This window comes from Hyperoodon ampullatus, assembly GCF_949752795.1.
Source record: "Hyperoodon ampullatus genome assembly, chromosome: 10".
Lineage (NCBI taxonomy): Eukaryota > Metazoa > Chordata > Mammalia > Artiodactyla > Ziphiidae > Hyperoodon > Hyperoodon ampullatus.
Window position 1 is genome coordinate 38734982 of NC_136923.1, and position 17475 is coordinate 38752456.

The window sequence follows — 17475 nt, forward strand, 5'->3', positions numbered from 1 at the left end:
CCCAGGGGAAACCCTCTGGCCGGGCCGGCTTTCTCTGCCATCTGGCCATGAACTTCTGCAAGGGTGGCAGCTTCCTCAGAGTTGAAAGGAAGCCTTGGGGGCTCCCACAGGCCTCCCAGAGACTGGACAGGGGGCGATGGGAGCCCAGGGATCGGCCTGTGCCTGATGCAGGTCGGGGGCAGGGGGACGCCCTATCCCCAGGACCCGCTGGGCTTACTGGCCCCAGCCGGGCGGGCCTAGCTGCGACCCACAGCTCGTGTTGCCAGGACAACCACTGCTTCCACCCAGTCCTGGAAGAGCTAAGACGCGGGTGCTAGGCCCCCTCCCCAAGTCTGGCAGGGGGCGGGGATTCCCTTCAGACCAGGGTCGGGGGAAGGGGGCCCTGATCCGTAGGGGGCGGCACATTATTGTCCTGCGAGACCGGAGGTCGGCTCTGGTCACCGTCCCCCTTTCCATACAAAGGGGCCCCAGGACTGGAGACTACGCTCTGGGATGCTGAGCCAGATTCTCTACTACCCCCGGCCAAGGCCTCGGGGTCCCACAGCACCTCCTTCTGGCCGGGTGACGGAACGCCACCTCCTTTATTCCCTCCCCGACCCCCGTCCTTTATGCTGTCCCTTTAAGCGGCTGGCCGCGTCGCAGAGCAGGGAGGACTGTACCACCGGCCGCAGGCTGCGGGGGGGAATTTGGGGCTGACTGGCCCTCACGGCTGAGACTCCACAAGAAAGTCCCATTTGGAGGGGTCTCACGGTCCCAGATTGATGGCCACATTCCTCGGCAGAGGATCTGGGGACCTTGGAGCCCAAAACGCAGCACTGGCTGCCCGAAAGTCAGGCACACCTTTCCGCCCCCGCCGCAAATCCTGCGCAGGGCCCGCCTCCGCGCTGAATTCTTAAAGGGCCCGCGGGCTGGGGGGGCGGAGCCAGTAGAGGCGCCGAACCGGGGCAGTGCCTGGTGGAGCGGCCGGAGCGGGCCGGGCTGGGGCGGGGATGGCGATGGCCATGGCGCAGGTCCCGGCGGCTCCCTGCGCGAGGTGAGGGAGGGCAGTGCGAGCCTGGAGGCTCTCTCCGCGGGCTCTGTTCTGAGCCCCCAGGGAGGAGGCCCAGGACCCCCCCCCAACTCTGGGCCGGGTTCAGCCCCCACGTGCGGGGCGGGGGCGGGGTCCCGGACAAAGGCCAGGTGGAGTGGGCTTTACCCCGGACCGCTTGGCCCGCGGGCGCGATCATTCCTGATAGCTGTAGAGGGAAATGCCGGTCTGCCAGCGCCACCGTGGGAGATCCACCACCCCTTTGTCCCCGCGGGGCCTCCACCAAGCTTGGGAGAGTGCGCTGAGACAAAGTCTGTTAGCCTCACTCTGCTGCTGGGCGGGTGCTAAAAAAGATACCAGCTCTGGGGCTGTGTTACAGCTTCCTAGCTGCTTCATCAGCTGTGCCTTGCCTTACCCAAATGCTATGGTTTCTCAGGACCAAGAGTACTTTACAGGGTAGAGTGGGCCTCGGTTTGGGGCCCACTGGGGTGGTATTCAGTCATGTGTGAGTCTCTGGGCAGTGAGTCTGTAGCTCAATTCGTCCAGTTCTCAGAGGGGTCACAGACCTAACAAGTTCCTGCCCAGCCGTAGGCTACCTGCTCTAGGAAGGAGCCCTGGCAGTGAGTTATGGGGGTGTCTTGCCTTGCGCCTCAGGGGTCTGTGGTCTCTTAGACATGTTATAGCCAATAACAGGGTCTGAACAACCCTGGGCATGGTGCCCTACACAGCATGGGCTTTGGGAGTATGGATGGGTTTGGGGTGGACACCTCCAGGATTCTATAGACTGATTTGTTGTCTCCCACCTTTCCCCCAGTTCCTGAGCTAGTGCCAGGCAGGTGACACTGTCTTCCTGCAGCCCCCAGCATGTGGGCAGGCCTGGGCCCTGCCGTCACACTGGCCCTGGTGTTGGCGGTGGCATGGGCCACGGAGCTGAAGCCCACAGCACCACCCATCTTCACGGGCCGGCCCTTTGTGGTAGCATGGGATGTGCCCACACAAGACTGTGGCCCACGCCACAAGGTGCCACTGGACCCAAAGGACATGAAGGCCTTTGATGTGCAGGCCTCACCTAATGAGGGTTTCGTGAACCAGAACATCACCATCTTCTACCGTGACCGGCTGGGCATGTATCCACACTTCGATTCGGTGGCGAGGTCTGTGCATGGTGGCGTGCCACAGAATGGCAGCCTCTGGGTACACCTGGAGATGCTAAAGGGGCATGTGGAACGCTACATTCGTACACAGGAGCCTGCAGGGCTGGCAGTCATCGACTGGGAGGACTGGCGGCCAGTGTGGGTACGCAACTGGCAGGACAAGGATGTGTACCGCCGATTATCACGCCAGTTGGTGGCCAGTCGCCACCCTGACTGGCCACCAGACCGCATAGTGAAGCAGGCACAGTATGAGTTTGAGTTCGCTGCACGCCAGTTCATGCTGGAGACACTGCGATTTGTCAAGGCATTTCGGCCTCGGCACCTGTGGGGCTTCTACCTCTTCCCCGACTGTTACAACCATGATTATGTGCAGAACTGGGAAACCTATACAGGCCGCTGCCCTGATGTTGAGGTCTCCCGAAATGACCAGCTGGCCTGGCTGTGGGCTGAGAGCACGGCCCTCTTCCCCTCTGTCTACCTGGAAGAGACACTCGCTTCTTCCACTCATGGCCGCAACTTTGTCAGCTTCCGTGTTCAGGAGGCCCTTCGCGTGGCTCACACCCACCATGCCAACCATGCACTCCCGGTCTACGTCTTCACGAGGCCCACCTATAGCCGCGGACTCACAGGGCTTAGCGAGGTATGTGCCTCCCAGGGCCCTGCCTTCGTCCTTGGGAAACCACTGCAGGCCTCCTGCCCCCAAGTTTACTGGCTACTCTACATCTCCTCACCTTATTCTCTCTGTAACCCTATGAAAGGGTTGCATTGTTATCTCCATTTTGTGGATACAAAAATTGAGGGCCAGAGATGCTGAGAAATTTACCCAGAACTTTCCAGCAAATCCAGGCAGAGCAGGGACTTGGGCCTAGTATTCTGACTTTGCGGTCCATCCTGATAGGTACATACTAGGCCCAAGTGGGCCCTTGGCTTGGGAATGGGAGGCCAGAAGTGGGGGTGGAAACGGCTTAAACATTTAAGGAGAAAGTGAAACAGCTGCTGCCTAGGGGTGAGAAGGAGAAGACTGGGCTGGAGGGAGGTTAGCAGGTCTGAACAGGCTAGGGCCTGCCCACCCTGTCTGTCCTTCTCACCCTGTGGTCTCAGTATTCCCCAGTGACCATCTCTTTCCCATGCAGATGGATCTCATCTCCACCATTGGCGAGAGTGCAGCCCTGGGTGCAGCTGGTGTCATCCTCTGGGGTGATGCGGGGTACACCACCAGCATGGTAAGTAAGACCCGCCCAGCCTACTGGAGCTGAGTCTGCAGGGACAGGCAGAGCGTCTGTGCTTTTGGCTGCAAACCTCAAAGTGGTCCCCTCATCTGTCTCCCACCCGAGGAGCCCCAGTCCCAACATAGAAGACAGAGTCCCTCCCCTTCTCCTAGGAAGGGGGATTTGCTATCTTGACCAGCTGTTGAGTTCCACCCTGCCCCATCTGCCCTGCTGGGTTCCAGTCCCTGCCCCCGCCCCCTTCTTAGAAGAAATAGGAACAATGAGGGCTCAGGCTTGCGTGTGTGTGTGTGTGTGTGTGTGCGTGTGTGTGTGTGTGTGTGTGTGTGCGCGCGCGCGCGCATTGTTAAAAGAAGGTCCAGTCACCACAGTGTAGACAGAGTTTCCATCTGGGCCTGTGGACTGAGACAGCTGACCCTGATCCCTGACCTCTGCCCCCAGGAGACCTGCCAGTACCTCAAGGATTACCTGACTCGGTTGCTGGTACCCTACGTCGTCAATGTGTCCTGGGCTGCCCAGTATTGCAGCTGGGCCCAGTGCCATGGCCACGGGCGCTGTGTGCGCCGTGACCCCAGTGCTAATACCTTCCTGCACCTCAGTGCCAGCAGCTTCCGCCTAGTGCCTAGCCACGCACCTGGTGAGCCACAGCTGCGACCAGAGGGGGAACTCAGTTGGGCCGACCGCAACCACCTGCAGACGCACTTTCGCTGCCAGTGCTACTTAGGCTGGGGCGGCGAGCAATGCCAGTGGGACCGCAGGCGGGCAGCTGGGGGTGCCAGTGGGGCCTGGCCTGGGTCCCACCTCACCAGCCTGCTGGCTGTGGCTGCCCTGGCCCTCACCTGGACTTTGTAAGGGTCTCTCACACAGCTGCCAGGCAAGCTGGCCTCTGCCACAAGGGCTCTGCCAGGCATGTAGGAGCCCACAAGGGGTGGACAAACCAGAGTCTGAAGGGGCAGAGCCCCCTGGGATGCCCAGTAGGATGTCCGTACCAGCTCCCACCCCCTGTTCTAAGGGGGAGGGGCAGTCCCGTGGGAGGCCCCTTCTCTCCCTGCCAGAGAGGAAGAGGGGCACAGCTGGCCGGGGAGGACCTGACCCTACTCCCCTGCCCCTGAATAGTTTATTATTATTATTTTGGGGTCTCTTTTGTAAATTAAATATGAAACAACTGCTTCTTTGCTTGGACTGTCTGTGCCTGGGCCAGGGCATGTGAGAGAGATTTCAGGGTCTTCCATATAAGGTTTGAGCTCAGTTCTGTCTCTGTGAGACTCTCTGCTGGGGACTTCTCATCTGTAAAATGCATTCACTGGGATCTGCAGGCCAGAGCTTCCCACTCTAGCTGTCCTGCTAGGGCAGGGGCCACTGGGGGTGGAGGGACTCACAGTCTACCCCAACACCAAGGACCTTGCTTTATCCATATTGATTGGAAAGCAGTTGGGTACAACCTTCTGTGAGGGATGGGGCTCATTGTGATTCTCCTACTTGGTACTGTATCCCCAGCTGGGCTGGTGCCAGTCGCCTCGCCTTGCCCACCCAAGAAGAAAGGGGAAAGTGGATGTTTGATCTTCCCTGGCTGGGCAGGTAGCCAGATCACTCCTCCCTGCTGTTCTCACAGGCAAGGGCGTCTCCTCCACTCCCCAGTCCCAAGGACAGTGGACTTTAGCCACACGCACTTCTTCCCATCTGGCTCAGAGTCCTCCACTGGGTATGGTCAGGGGGAGGCAAGCAGGGCATTGGGATCTGAATCATGAGGTCCAGTCCCTGTCCCACTGCAGAGATGCATGATGGGGTGACGGGGAGTCATCTTCAACAGTCAGCCCTGTAATGGCCATGGGAGAGCATAGCTTGTCCCCAGCTGTACCGGGGAGAGAAGTAGCAGCCAGAGCAGTCATACCAGCTCTGACCTGCTTCACTTCCTCTGCTTCTGAAGTGAGTTATTCTGGGTGGGGCCCTGCCCCTCCCCTCAGCCATTGGACCCACACCTGGATTTCTCCTGTCCCTCCTGGATTCCTCCAGTCATCAGTGATGACTGATCCCCTGCCCTCAGATAATACCGGCTCGAGATAGACTCAAGAAACTGTCGAGCAGTGAGGAGGGCACCCCAGCCACAAGGACTCGGGAAGTAGCCTCAAGGAAGTGCTTTGTACATTGAGGTTGGGTTGGTTTTTTTTTTGTGGGGGGGGCATACCATGCACAGCACATGGGATCTTAGTTCCCCGACCAGGGATCGAACCACTGCCCCCTGCAGTGGAAGCACGGTTTCCTAACTCCTGGACTGCCAGGGAAGTCCCTACATTGAGAGTCCCTACACTGAGTTTTGAAAGGTGGGGGGTAAACGATGCTGGGAACAAAGCATGGGCAAAGGCTGGAGGAAGACAGAACACAAGTGGAGACACAGAGTTTGAGGCTAGGGTGTGACGGGGGTATGCCACAGGTGGCCCTAGAGTGGCACCAGGCCTGATTTTGTCTGATGATGGTGACTATCTTACCTGTTCAGTGAACACACTGAGCACACACATGTGCCAGGGCTGGGCTGGGTGCTGGAGATGCACCCATGAACCACACCAGCAAAGACTGCCATCCTCAGGGGTATGACGGCATAAAGGGAGATGCACTTTGGATGCCAAGACCAAGTCAGATGTTGGACAGTGGAGAGTGCTCCCCAGAGGCATGCAGGCAAGGGGATGGTGTGGTTAGAGCCTGGAGAAGCAATCCTCACCAGATCGATATTGATTCAGGTTGTAAAGTGATCCTTCATCCCTCTGGCTGCTGATGGCAGAGAACAGAGAGGAGGTGGGGTGGTAGCACTGGGAGGGAGTTGGCAAATCACATGGTGGGGGTAGGGGAGGGGTCCTGGCTGCTCGTGACCAAGGTGGGGAGATGCCGGCTGGAGAGAAGATTCAGGTGTCGATCAATAAGGCCATAAGATGATGGAGCCAGCAGAGGGAGGGCAAGGAAGGAGGAGCTGTGACTTATCTCCCCAACACCTGTGACTTCCCCTACCCAACTGTGACCCCACACACAGCTGTGACCTCCCCTACACAGATGTGACTCATGCACACCTGTTAGCTACCCTGCCCACATCTGTAACCTGCCAACACACAGGTTATCCAGACATACCTGTGACCTGACCCATGCAGCTGTGACCTGGCTGTGAGCTCAGGTTCAGGCTGGGCTGTTCAGTGCTTTCACCTGGGCCAGGAACATGATGTTTCATTCACCCCACTCTGGCAGGCAAGCCTGGGCCTGAGCACCTAGCAGGTCTCAGTTGCTAGTGTCTGAATCAGCAAACAAGCAAAATCACAAAGGAATGAACAAGCACGTCATCACTGATACACTCTTGCTCATACCCGTGGTCACACAAACATGGGGTCTCATGGTCGTAAGACAACAGGGTCTCACACACACCAAGTCCCAGGCACTGGGTCCCACACTTGCACATACACACTACTGGAGTTTGTGGAGTGTCCCAAATGTCCACTAACTGGAGCTTTACACAGACACAGTCACTGATCCAGCACATATACAAAGGGTGACAACGCAGCCCTGACTTCAGGAATACAGTGCCTTTCAGACACAGGTCCCTAAAGGAGGGATGATTTATCCACTAGGCACTGTAGGCACAGGGCCACAATACTTATACGGGCCCACAAAAATGTTTTAATTTTAATCTTTTTTAATCAGAAGAAAAAATACAGGAATAATGAATATAAAATAATGAATTCAGTCTGGATTATATCTGTCCTTATGCCAATATAGTCATAAAATATATATTTTTTAAAATATGTATTTTTTTGGCCACGCAGCACACGGGATCTTAGTTCCCCGACCAGGGATTGAACCCGTGTCCCCTGCAGTGGAAGCACAGAGTCCTAACCATTCCCTTAAAATGTTTTTTTGAGGAATGGGTCCACAAAGGTGAAAGTGCCTAGGGCCCATAGGTGTCATAATGCAGCCACGTGGGGAAGGCACCCAGACTCCAGTATCGCACACAGGGCTGCCCAGTCGGATCTGCCACCCAGACAGCCCCCATGCACTGCTTCCATCCCCACACCATCCCAAGTAAAGCCACAAAGTCCAGCCCCAGTGCTGACAGAGTGGGAGGGGCCACTTCTGGTCTAGCCCCACCTCCTACCAAGGGCACTTTGCTAGGAGTGCAGAGGTGGCTCTGCTGTCTGGCCCAGCCCTCTAACCCAGGGCCCGCCCCTCAGCCCGCCCCCAGACTGGGTGGGGTGACCCCTACAAAAGCTCAGGGTTTCCAGCAGCGGCTTCTTCCTCCAAGAGTCACGGTGCAGCTGAGGCCAGAGTTAAGGAACAGAATCTTGCTGAGCCCTGCATAGGCCCTCACCCTGAGGTCAGGAAGTTTGGAGAATGAGGCCTTTCAGCCCTGAGGTCAGCAGGGACAAGTGGGCAGATTGGCGGGTGTACAGGAGGGCTGGGCTGACCTTTCCTGCGTCACTGAGCATCCCCTCCTGCATGGGTGGCCAGGATTCCTGGGGGAAGAGACAGGGAAGCCCCTGCCTCCGTCAGTCGGCCAGCCTGGGGGCTGAGGGACCTGGCTCTCAGCCAGTCTTCTCAAGACAGATGTCATGGCTTCTGTGGCCCTTGGGGAAGAGGGGTGGGCAAGCCAGGACAAGACCTGTGGGAGACAGAGGGCAGAGGTTGGCCCAAGAGGCAACTCGGATGTGCCCTCTAGTGGCCATGTTCCCCTCAATGCCTCTCCTTTGCCCTCTGACTTCCCCGAGCCCTGCAGGTCAATGTTTACCTGAAGCCAGAACAGAGGTGGATTAATAAGGGACTTGGCCTGCCTGCCCTCAGTAGGGGTCAGAGAGTTCAAGGCCTGCTTTCAGCTCTGCTTCCCCTGGCCAGGTTTCCCTAGACCTTCCCTGTGCCACGGCAGCCCACCTGCTTCCCATCTGCACCCTCTTCCTGAACTTGCTCGGCATGGCCGAAGGCTCCAGGGACCCTGTGGTACCCAACCGGCCCTTCGCCACCATCTGGAATGCAAACACCCAGTGGTGTCTAGAGAGGCATGGCGTGGACGTGGATGTCAGTGTCTTTGATGTGGTGGCCAACCCAGGGCAGACCTTCCGCGGCCCTAACATGACCATTTTCTACAGCTCCCAGCTGGGTACCTACCCTTACTACACATCTGCTGGGGAGCCCGTATTCGGTGGGCTGCCCCAGAATGCCAGCCTGGCTGTCCACCTGGTCCGCACATTCCAGGACATCCTGGCTGCCATGCCTGCATCCAACTTCTCAGGACTGGCAGTTATTGACTGGGAGGCATGGCGCCCACTCTGGGCCTTCAACTGGGACACCAAGGACATTTACCGGCGGCGCTCACGGGCACTGGTACAGGAGCAGCACCCTGACTGGCCAGCTCCTTGGGTGGAGGCAGCAGCTCAGGACCAGTTCGAGGGGGCTGCACGGGCCTGGATGGCAGGCACCCTCAGGCTGGGACAAGCACTGCAGCCTCGTGGCCTCTGGGGCTTCTATGGCTTCCCTGACTGCTATAACTATGACTTTAAAAATCCCAACTACACCGGCCAGTGCCCACCAGGCATCCGTGCCCAGAATGACCAGCTGGGGTGGCTGTGGGGCCAGAGCCGTGCCCTCTACCCCAGCATCTACCTGCCCGCAGCACTGGAGGGCACGAAGAAGGCACAGATGTTTGTGCAGCACCGTGTGGGTGAGGCATTCCGTTTGGCCGTGGGTGCAGGGTACCCTGATCTGCCAGTGCTGCCCTATGTCCAGATCTTCTACGACATGACTAACCGCTTTCTGCCCCTGGTGAGTCTCCTGTGACCCCGCCCACCTTGTAACCTACCTTGTCAGGCGTTAGTCCAGTAAGTGAGGCCACATAGCCCTGGGGCACTTTAGCCTTGGGACACTTTCATCCATTCCCTCTCACATTCTTTGAGCACCTACTGTGTGCCAAGTTCTGTGCTAGGCACAGACAATTCAGCATTCTTCAGAAAGAAATCATCCCTGCCTGCATGGCACTCACAGGCTAGAGTAAGGACAGGCTTGCCTCTGGCCACCAGAGCTAGAGCAGGCTATGAATTATTTGTCCCATGCAATAGTGTTACAGCAGTCTGCTGTGGGGACGGAGGGAGGCCCCACAGAGCTATGCTGTCCTTTCCCCAGGAGGAGCTGGAGCACAGCCTGGGGGAGAGTGCAGCCCAGGGGGCAGCAGGAGTGGTGATCTGGGTGAGCTGGGAGAACACAAGAACCAAGGTGAGCTCAAGCCCAGGATGGGGGTGAGGGTGGGGGCAGGAGTGGGGCTGACAGGCTGACTGGGAGACCCTGGCCCACCCTTTACCCCTGCAGTCCTGGCTGACCAGCAGGTGAGTGCCTCAATGCCCTAGGTGGACCCGTGCATGGCCGTGGTGTCCTGATGCTCCCCCTCCCACCTAGGAATCCTGCCAGGCCATCAAGGAGTATGTTGACACGACACTGGGGCCCTTCATCCTGAATGTGACCAGTGGGGCTCTTCTGTGCAGTCAAGTCCTGTGCTCTGGCCATGGCCGTTGTGCCCGGCACCTCAGTCACCCTAAGGCCCACCTCATCCTCAGCCCCACCAGTTTCTCCATCGAGTCCACGCCTGGTGGTGGGCCCCTGACCCTCCGAGGTGCCCTCTCACTCAAGGATCGGTTGCGGATGGCTGTGGAGTTCAAATGTCGCTGCTACCGTGGGTGGATGGGAACATGGTGTGAGCAGTGGGGCATGTGGTGATTGGCACATGCACACATTGAGTACCTAATGCAATCTGGACCTGGCTACAGCTTTCTCAAATACAGGCACAGTCACATGAGTTACGGTCACAGTCAGAAGTACACTCAGGCACTGTCATGAGCATATGCCAGCACATTCACACCTGCTTACAGACCAAAATAGTTGCATAAGGAGTTAGAGCCTTGGGCACCCACCCAGCGGAGTTAAAAATATTTCCTCCAGAGACATTGAGCCAGTCTTTAAACTGCAGCAATCACAAGAACTGACGTTCCGGACTTCCCTGGTGGTCCAGTGGTTAAGATTCCGCGCTTCTACTGCAGGGGGCGGGGGTTCGATCCCTGGTCAGGGAACTAAGATCCTGCATGCTGAAAGAAAGAAAGAGAGGGAGGAAGGGAGGAAGGAAGGAAGAAAGAGCTGACATTCACTGGGTGCCTACTCTTTCCAAGTCCTGTGCTAGGCATTTTAAGTAGTCTAACTTAATTGTGCAATCCTAACACGATGCTATGAGGAAACTGAGGCACACACAGGGAGGGTAAGCACTTTACTCAAGGTTGCAGACAGAAAATAGAGCAGCTGAGATTCAAACCCAGGTGAATCTGGGTTTGAATCTCTACACTCTACCTCTACCTCTATAGCGATGGAGCCCTTTGGCTCCTACTGTATGTCGACGGTAATCAGCCCTGCACTGCAGCCTGAATCCGTTCAGAGGTAACAGCCTCACAAATAAAGCAGACATGATTCTAACTTCAAGAGCTGTTTATTGAGCACCTAAAATGTGCAGGCGCTGGGATCCAGAGGGCACAGGAAAATTCTTTTCTCTCGCTCAGATTTGATGTCTGTCTGAGGGCGGCTGCTTCTCAGGGTAGGGCCCAAATTTCGGGAGGAAGCTCCACCTGACCGTTTCCACGCTGGGCAGGAGGCTGACGTGAGCCGAGACAAAGCTGAATTGGGGGGAGACCTATCTGAGTCTGGGGCGGGGCGGGGCGGGGCGGGGCAAGATGGAAGCCCAGCCCACCGGTAATGGAGCCGGCGCTCGGTTCGCGCTCACAGGGAGCTGGGCCTGGATAAGCAAGGGCGGGAGGGGCAGAGGTAGAGCCAGGGCAGAGATCCAGTCTGCGTCGGGTCGGCGTTATGACGCGAGGGGCCGGGGACGGGGGTTGGCCGCCCCGAAGACCCGGGACCTGGTGGTGTTCCGCGGGCCGTGACGGCTGCAGTGCGTCCGCCTCACCGCTAGGGGGGGAGCGCCGGGGGCCGGAGGGGTCCGAGCCAGAGACAGCGAGATACAGATCCGTGTGGAGCGAGGACACGGAGCATCACGGAGCCAGGCGTCAGCATGTTAGTACTGCCCCCTCCCCATGCGCGGCGTATTCGTCCTCATTGTCCCCCGCTCTCCCCGTCCGCTCCGCGCGTACAGTTCTCAAGTGACTAAGCCGCCCCGCACGCCCTCTTTGCGTCTGTCGTTCCCTCCCAGAGCATGCCGAGCCACAGCCGCCCAGAGTCAAGCTCCCGAAGCCCCCACCCCCAAACTCCACGGTTTGTCACCCAGTGGGAGGAAGGGGGAAACCGAGGCAGGAGAGACTGCCACCTCTCTCTGTGGACCCGGGAGCACCACCCACAGTGGGTGGGGTCGGCACAGAAGGGGTTAAGCCTGAGGGGGAAGTCTGGGGCTCCAGGCTCAGGGGCGGATCCTGGGGTTTCCTCTCTCCTGGTCCAGGGGTGCAGCTGCTGCGGAGGTGGCTGATGCAGGTGAGGGGCTTATAGCCCTCTGAGTGGGATGTGGTATGAGGGGAGGGGGCTACCTGTTACTGATCAGTGTGGAATTGGCCTCAAGCTCACGGGGCCTTCCTGGGGAGGTGGGGAAGGGGAGCCAGGGCATCCTCTCTGGAACAGGTAAGTAGAAGGGTGGGGCCCAGCGGCCACCTATCGCTAGAAATCCCCCAGCATTGACCCTCCTGCCAGCAGAGCCTGGGGTAGGATGGGCGCACAATGGAGTTCGGGGTCAGGAGGTCTGAGCCCCCAACCTGGTAGCCGTTGGACACCCCTGTGGATGTAGGAAGGAAGCTGTGGTTCTTATCTAGCTAGGGTGGCTACGAAACAGGCCATTGGGGAACCAGGCCTGCAGGAGCCACATTGCTGTGTGAGCCGGGCCCTTTCTGAGGGGCAGTTGGGTCCATGCCCAGTCAAAGTGTCCTGAGCTGGGCAGTGTTGGGGAGGGAGCCATGGACTCTGTGCCCCTGGTAGGGAAGGCAGTCCAGGGAGGGGAAATTTGAGCCTGATGGGTGGGTGAATGGCACCCCAATATTGGTTAGGTGGCAGGCATGGCCCAGGTGGTCAAAAAGGCTGGGACCTGGAGTAGGGAGAAGGGTGGGACACGGAAGTTCCTAGGGAAGCTGTGTTCCCTCCGAAGGGAATACAGCGTTTAAGCAGGGGGTAGTGGTGTCTAGTTTGTATGCTCTGTCTGATGGCCAGCCAGCTGCAATGGTGTAGGGCTGGATGTAGAGGAGGACAAAGCGGTAGTCAGAGCAGGCTGGGGCCTGGAGTCTTGAGTTCTGCCCTAGCCTTTAGCCCTCAGCCTCCATCCAGTGTAAGGCAGAGCACCCAGGATCCATCCCCTCTGCTCTCCACCTGAGTCAGGTCCCCCAGGTATAGGGGATGGGATCCTCCAGGTCACCTGCCATCAGGTGAGTATGGGGACAAGGTGCAGCCCACCAGTTCCAGGATGCGTGGCCCTCCTTAGCACTCTGTCAGCCACTCCCTGCCCCAGCCCCATCCTCCCTTCTGGCACAGCCCAGCATGGCTGTTGTCCACAGGAGGAGCACCCTTCTGGTCTCAGGAGATACCACTGCCTGGAGACTGTGGCCTTAACTCCCAGCCTGGCACTGAGCTACCTGGAACCCAGCAGGAGATGACCTTGGCTCCCAGCCTGGCAGCTGAGCCTGGATCCCACATGTAGGCGAGAGCTGACTCTGAGCCCTGGCCCAGCCAAGCTGACCCCTACCCTAGACCCTATACACCAGGTGGCGCTGATCCTGAGTACCACTCCAGCCTAACTGACTCTGGATCCTGCATGCCAGCCAGAGGTGACCCTGAGATCCAACCTGGCCAAGCTGATCCTGGATCCTACACACCAGCCAGATCTGACCCTGAGCCCCAGGCTAGCTGAGTTGACCCTGGGTTCTGCATGCCATCCAGAGATGACCCTCAGTCCTGGCTCAACTGAGTTGACCCTGGATCCCGCACGCCAGCCAGAGGAGACCCCAGCCCCCAACCTGGCTGAGCTGACCCTGGAGCCTGTGCATTGCCGACCTGAGCTCCTGGATGCCTGTGCCGACCTCATCAATGAGCAGTGGCCCCGCAGCCGCGCCTCCCGCCTGCACTCCTTGGGCCAGTCCTCCGATGCCTTCCCCCTCTGCTTGATGCTGCTGAGCACCCGTCCCACGCCAGAGGCAGCCCCCATTGTGGTGGGCCATGCCCGCCTGTCACGGGTGCTGGACCGGCCCCAGAGCCTCCTAGTGGAGACGGTGGTGGTGGCCCGAGCCTTGCGGGGCCGGGGCTTTGGCCGCCGCCTCATGGAGGGCCTCGAAGCCTTTGCTCAGGCCCGGGGCTTCCACCGGCTACACCTCACCACCCATGATCAGCTGCACTTTTACGCCCACCTGGGCTACCAGCTGGGTGAGCCTGTGCAGGGCCTGGTCTTCACCAGTCGGTGGCTGCCTGCCACCCTGCTCAGTGCCTTCCCCAGGGCCTCCTTTCCCCGGCCACCCTGCAAGGCCCCTAGCCTGACTGCCCAAGCTGCCCCAAGAGCCCCCAAGGGGTCATCATTGCCGCCACCCCCACCCCTGCCTGAGCCCTTGACCACCCCACCCCCACCTCCAGGAGGGCCCCCTCCACAAAGCCTGCTGGAGACTCAATACCAAGACCTGAGAAGACGCCCCATATTCTGGATGGAGAAAGACATCTGAGGGCTACCCAGGGCAAGATGCTGTCTTTCTGGGTCAGTTGACTGCTCAGGACAGTACCAGCCTCAGCCCACTGGCCATCCCTCAGCTTCTAGCCCCTGAGGGCAGCTTTGGCCTAGGCATGTCTCCTGAGTGCCAGTGGAGATGGCGCCATGGCTGTGGCTCAGAGCTCTCAGTGTGGCTGAATAAAGGCTTCTGTTGGGTGTGGTTGTGACAGTGTATTTGTTGACCCCCACCCTCATCTCCCAGCCTTGTCTTAGGTCCTCTGTCCCTGCAGGGGCCCTCAGATCCACCTCGGCCTTAGGGCCATGGGTGGAGGGACACCTGCCTTTTACCTCTCTCACTCTGCCAGGCCCAGGGGACAAGGAGACATTCACTTATCACCATTCACTGAGCACCTGCTGTGTTACAGGCCCTGGACTGGGCACAGGCAGTGGGGAACTAGACAGATAGGGTCTCAACCCAAGGGACAGGGCAGGCATACTGTGGCAGGATCCATGCTGGGACAGCGGGAGCTCAAGTTTCCTCACTCTGCTTGGAGATCTGGGAGACCTCCCAGGGCAGGTGATGTCATAGCAGAGACCTGAGTGCTGAGTAGAAATTAAGCCAGGCAAGGTGGGGGCTGAGTGTTCTTGGGGCAGGAAACAAAATGGGCAGAGGAAAGAAGGGGACTTGTGAAAGCTGTAGGTGGGGGAGGTGTCAGAGGGCACGGTGGTGCCATGGCAGAGATGGACAATACAGAAGGGGAGCTGCCCAAGCCAGCTTGGGTTGTGGCTGCTCTGAGAGGCCTATGAGACCCCTTGGGAACCAGGCTTTATGCACCTCCCTTTCTTGTGAAGAGGAGCTGAAGGAGTTTTCCCAGCTTTCTCTGCTGTGTGGAAGGTGTGGCCATGGCCATGCAGTCTAAGCTCACACCCCTTCTCTCCTGCAGGTTTCCATCCCTGGGGCATGACCATGCAGCTAGGCCTGGCCCTGGTGCTAGGGGTGGCCCTGTGCTTGAGATGTGGCCAGCCCCTGCTGCAAGCCCCTGAACGCCCCTTCTTGGTGCTATGGAACGTGCCCTCAGCACACTGTAAGGCCCGCTTTGGCGTGCACCTGCCACTAGAGGCCCTGGGCATTGCATCCAACCGTGGCCAGCGTTTCCACGGCCAGAATGTCACCATCTTCTACAAGAACCAGCTCGGCTTCTATCCCTACCTTGGGCCGAGGGGCACAGCTCACAACGGGGGCATCCCCCAGGCTGTGCCCCTTGACCGCCACCTGGCATGGGCTGCCTATCAGATCCGCCACAGTCTGCAACCTGGCTTCGCTGGCCTGGCAGTACTGGACTGGGAGGAATGGTGTCCACTCTGGGCTGGGAACTGGGGCCGCCGCCAGGTCTATCAGACAGCCTCCTGGGCTTGGGCACAGCGGGTATTCCCTAACCTGGATCCCCAGGAGCAGCTTTACAAGGCCCGTATCGGCTTTGAACAGGCAGCCCGTGCACTGATGGAGGACACACTGTGGCTAGGCCGGGCACTGCGGCCCCATGGGCTCTGGGGCTTCTATCGCTTCCCGGCCTGTGGCAATGGCTGGCATGGTAGAGCTTCCAATTACACGGGCCACTGCCATGCAGCCACCCTTGCCCGCAACACGCAACTGCATTGGCTCTGGGCCGCCTCCAGCGCCCTCTTCCCCAGCATATACCTCCCACCCAGATTACCACCTGCTCACCACCACGCATTTGTCCGATACCGCCTGGAGGAGGCCTTCCGTGTGGCCCTCGCTGGGCACCCACATCCCCTGCCTGTCCTGGCCTATGCCCGCCTCACACACCGGAGCTCTGGCAGGTTCCTGTCCCAGGTGAGTGAAAACTGAAGTCTAGGGGTCTGACTGGGGAGGCCTGACATTCTCTGAGGGCCTGAGAAGCCACTCAGAGGCTCAGGGCCAAGGGACCTTCCTCTAGGGGTAGAATCGGATCATGGCAGTGAGCCATGAAAGTTCTTGAAGGTGGAGGTAGGGCCAGATGGAGCTGGCCAGCCCAGCCCTGGCTTAGCAGCTCTCTGCCTCCAGGATGAACTTGTGCAGACCATTGGTGTGAGCGCTGCACTGGGGGCAGCCGGCGTGGTGCTCTGGGGGGACCTGAGCTTCTCCAGTTCTGAGGTGATTATTGCCCCCTCCAGCCTGCCACACAGCCCATGCTGGGGTCCCAGAGATGGGGAAAGACCATGTCAGGGCCATGGAGCAGAAGCATTGATACATCCCTTCCCTCTCCTCAGGAGGAGTGCTGGCATCTCCATGACTACCTAGTGAGCACCCTGGGCCCTTATGTGATCAACGTGACCAGGGCAGCCATGGCCTGCAGTCACCAGCGGTGCCATGGCCATGGCCGTTGTGCTTGGCAAGACCCAGGACAACTGGAAGTCTTTCTGCACCTGGAGCCAGATGGCAGCCCTGGAGATTGGGAGTCCTTCAGCTGCCGTTGTTACTGGGGCTGGGCTGGCGCTACCTGCCAGGAGCCCAGGCCTGAAGAAGCAACATAAAGCCAGGAGTCACCTGCCTCTGACCTTCATGTTCCTGCTGCCATCTTTCCAGTCCTGGAGGGGGGACTTTGTCCCACTCTAGTTCTATTTAGCTTACAGTCACTTCTCCCATGCACACACCCCACTTCCCATGGGATCCCTGGGGAGTGGAAGAGGCCAGAAAATACCATACTGTTTTACAACTAGAGGCCCTCTGAGATCACCTGATCCCTCCTGACAAGAAAGCAGCCCCAGGAAGAGTCGGTGTTCCAGAAGGTTAAGGTTGCCAGCCCAGGGCTCTGTCCTACACCTCACTGCGTCCATGGAGAGGTCACAGGAGACCCGTCCAGGGGCAGGTGGGCCCCTGAGGAGATCTTGGCTAAGATCTGTAAGTGCTAAGCTGTTGTCTGTAATCTGCTTTCATCATAAAGTTACTTTTTCTTTCACTGCTTGAGGTTTGGCTGTTCCCCGATTCTACCAAACCCACCCTCTTCCTGTCGCGAGCATCCCGCTGCAAGTACCCAGAGATGCCGGTCCTGCGTCGTGGGCAGCTACAGAGTTAACGACTACACGTGTTGGGCGAGGGGGGTGGGGGTGTGGGGGGAAAACGCCGCAAGGCATTCTGGGTGCATAGTTCAGCTAGAGCGTCGTGGGCCTGTGGGTCCCGGGAGCTGACTACAATTCCCAAGGTGCTCTGCGCCCAGCCGGGGGGGGGGCGGTAATCCGCGCGCAGCACCTTGGGAATAGTAGTTTCGGCCGCATGGAGAGGTTCCATGAACAGAGAGATCAGGAACTCGCCTTCCCGGCCACCCATTTAGCAGGGCGGGGCGCTTCGACACGTTTGGCAGGGCGGGGCGCCTCGCGAAGATGGTG

At 58.8% G+C, this 17475-nt stretch overlaps 3 protein-coding genes across 3 annotated transcripts; all 3 read left to right on the forward strand.

Annotated features, from left to right (window-relative positions):
- Positions 1-1891: 1891 nt before the first annotated feature.
- Positions 1892-17048, forward strand: LOC307058886 (hyaluronidase-2; the record flags this gene model as incomplete). Its single annotated transcript, XM_079712592.1, has 7 exons — positions 1892-2821; positions 3315-3404; positions 3849-4255; positions 11857-11888; positions 15033-15943; positions 16154-16243; positions 16360-17048. The coding sequence occupies 7 exons, from the start codon at positions 1892-1894 to the stop codon at positions 16621-16623; spliced, it is 2724 nt and encodes a 907-aa protein (XP_079568718.1). The 3' UTR covers positions 16624-17048.
- HYAL1 (hyaluronidase 1) lies at positions 7776-10142 on the forward strand (the record flags this gene model as incomplete). Its single annotated transcript, XM_079712391.1, has 4 exons — positions 7776-7796; positions 8274-9197; positions 9555-9644; positions 9825-10142. The coding sequence occupies 4 exons, from the start codon at positions 7776-7778 to the stop codon at positions 10140-10142; spliced, it is 1353 nt and encodes a 450-aa protein (XP_079568517.1).
- Positions 13048-14304, forward strand: NAA80 (N-alpha-acetyltransferase 80, NatH catalytic subunit; the record flags this gene model as incomplete). The annotated part of the gene is given in 3 exon segments (XM_079712397.1): positions 13048-13067; positions 13069-13189; positions 13193-14304. Coding segments are annotated over 3 exon segments (1053 nt in total). The 3' UTR covers positions 14105-14304.
- Positions 17049-17475: the final 427 nt, after the last annotated feature.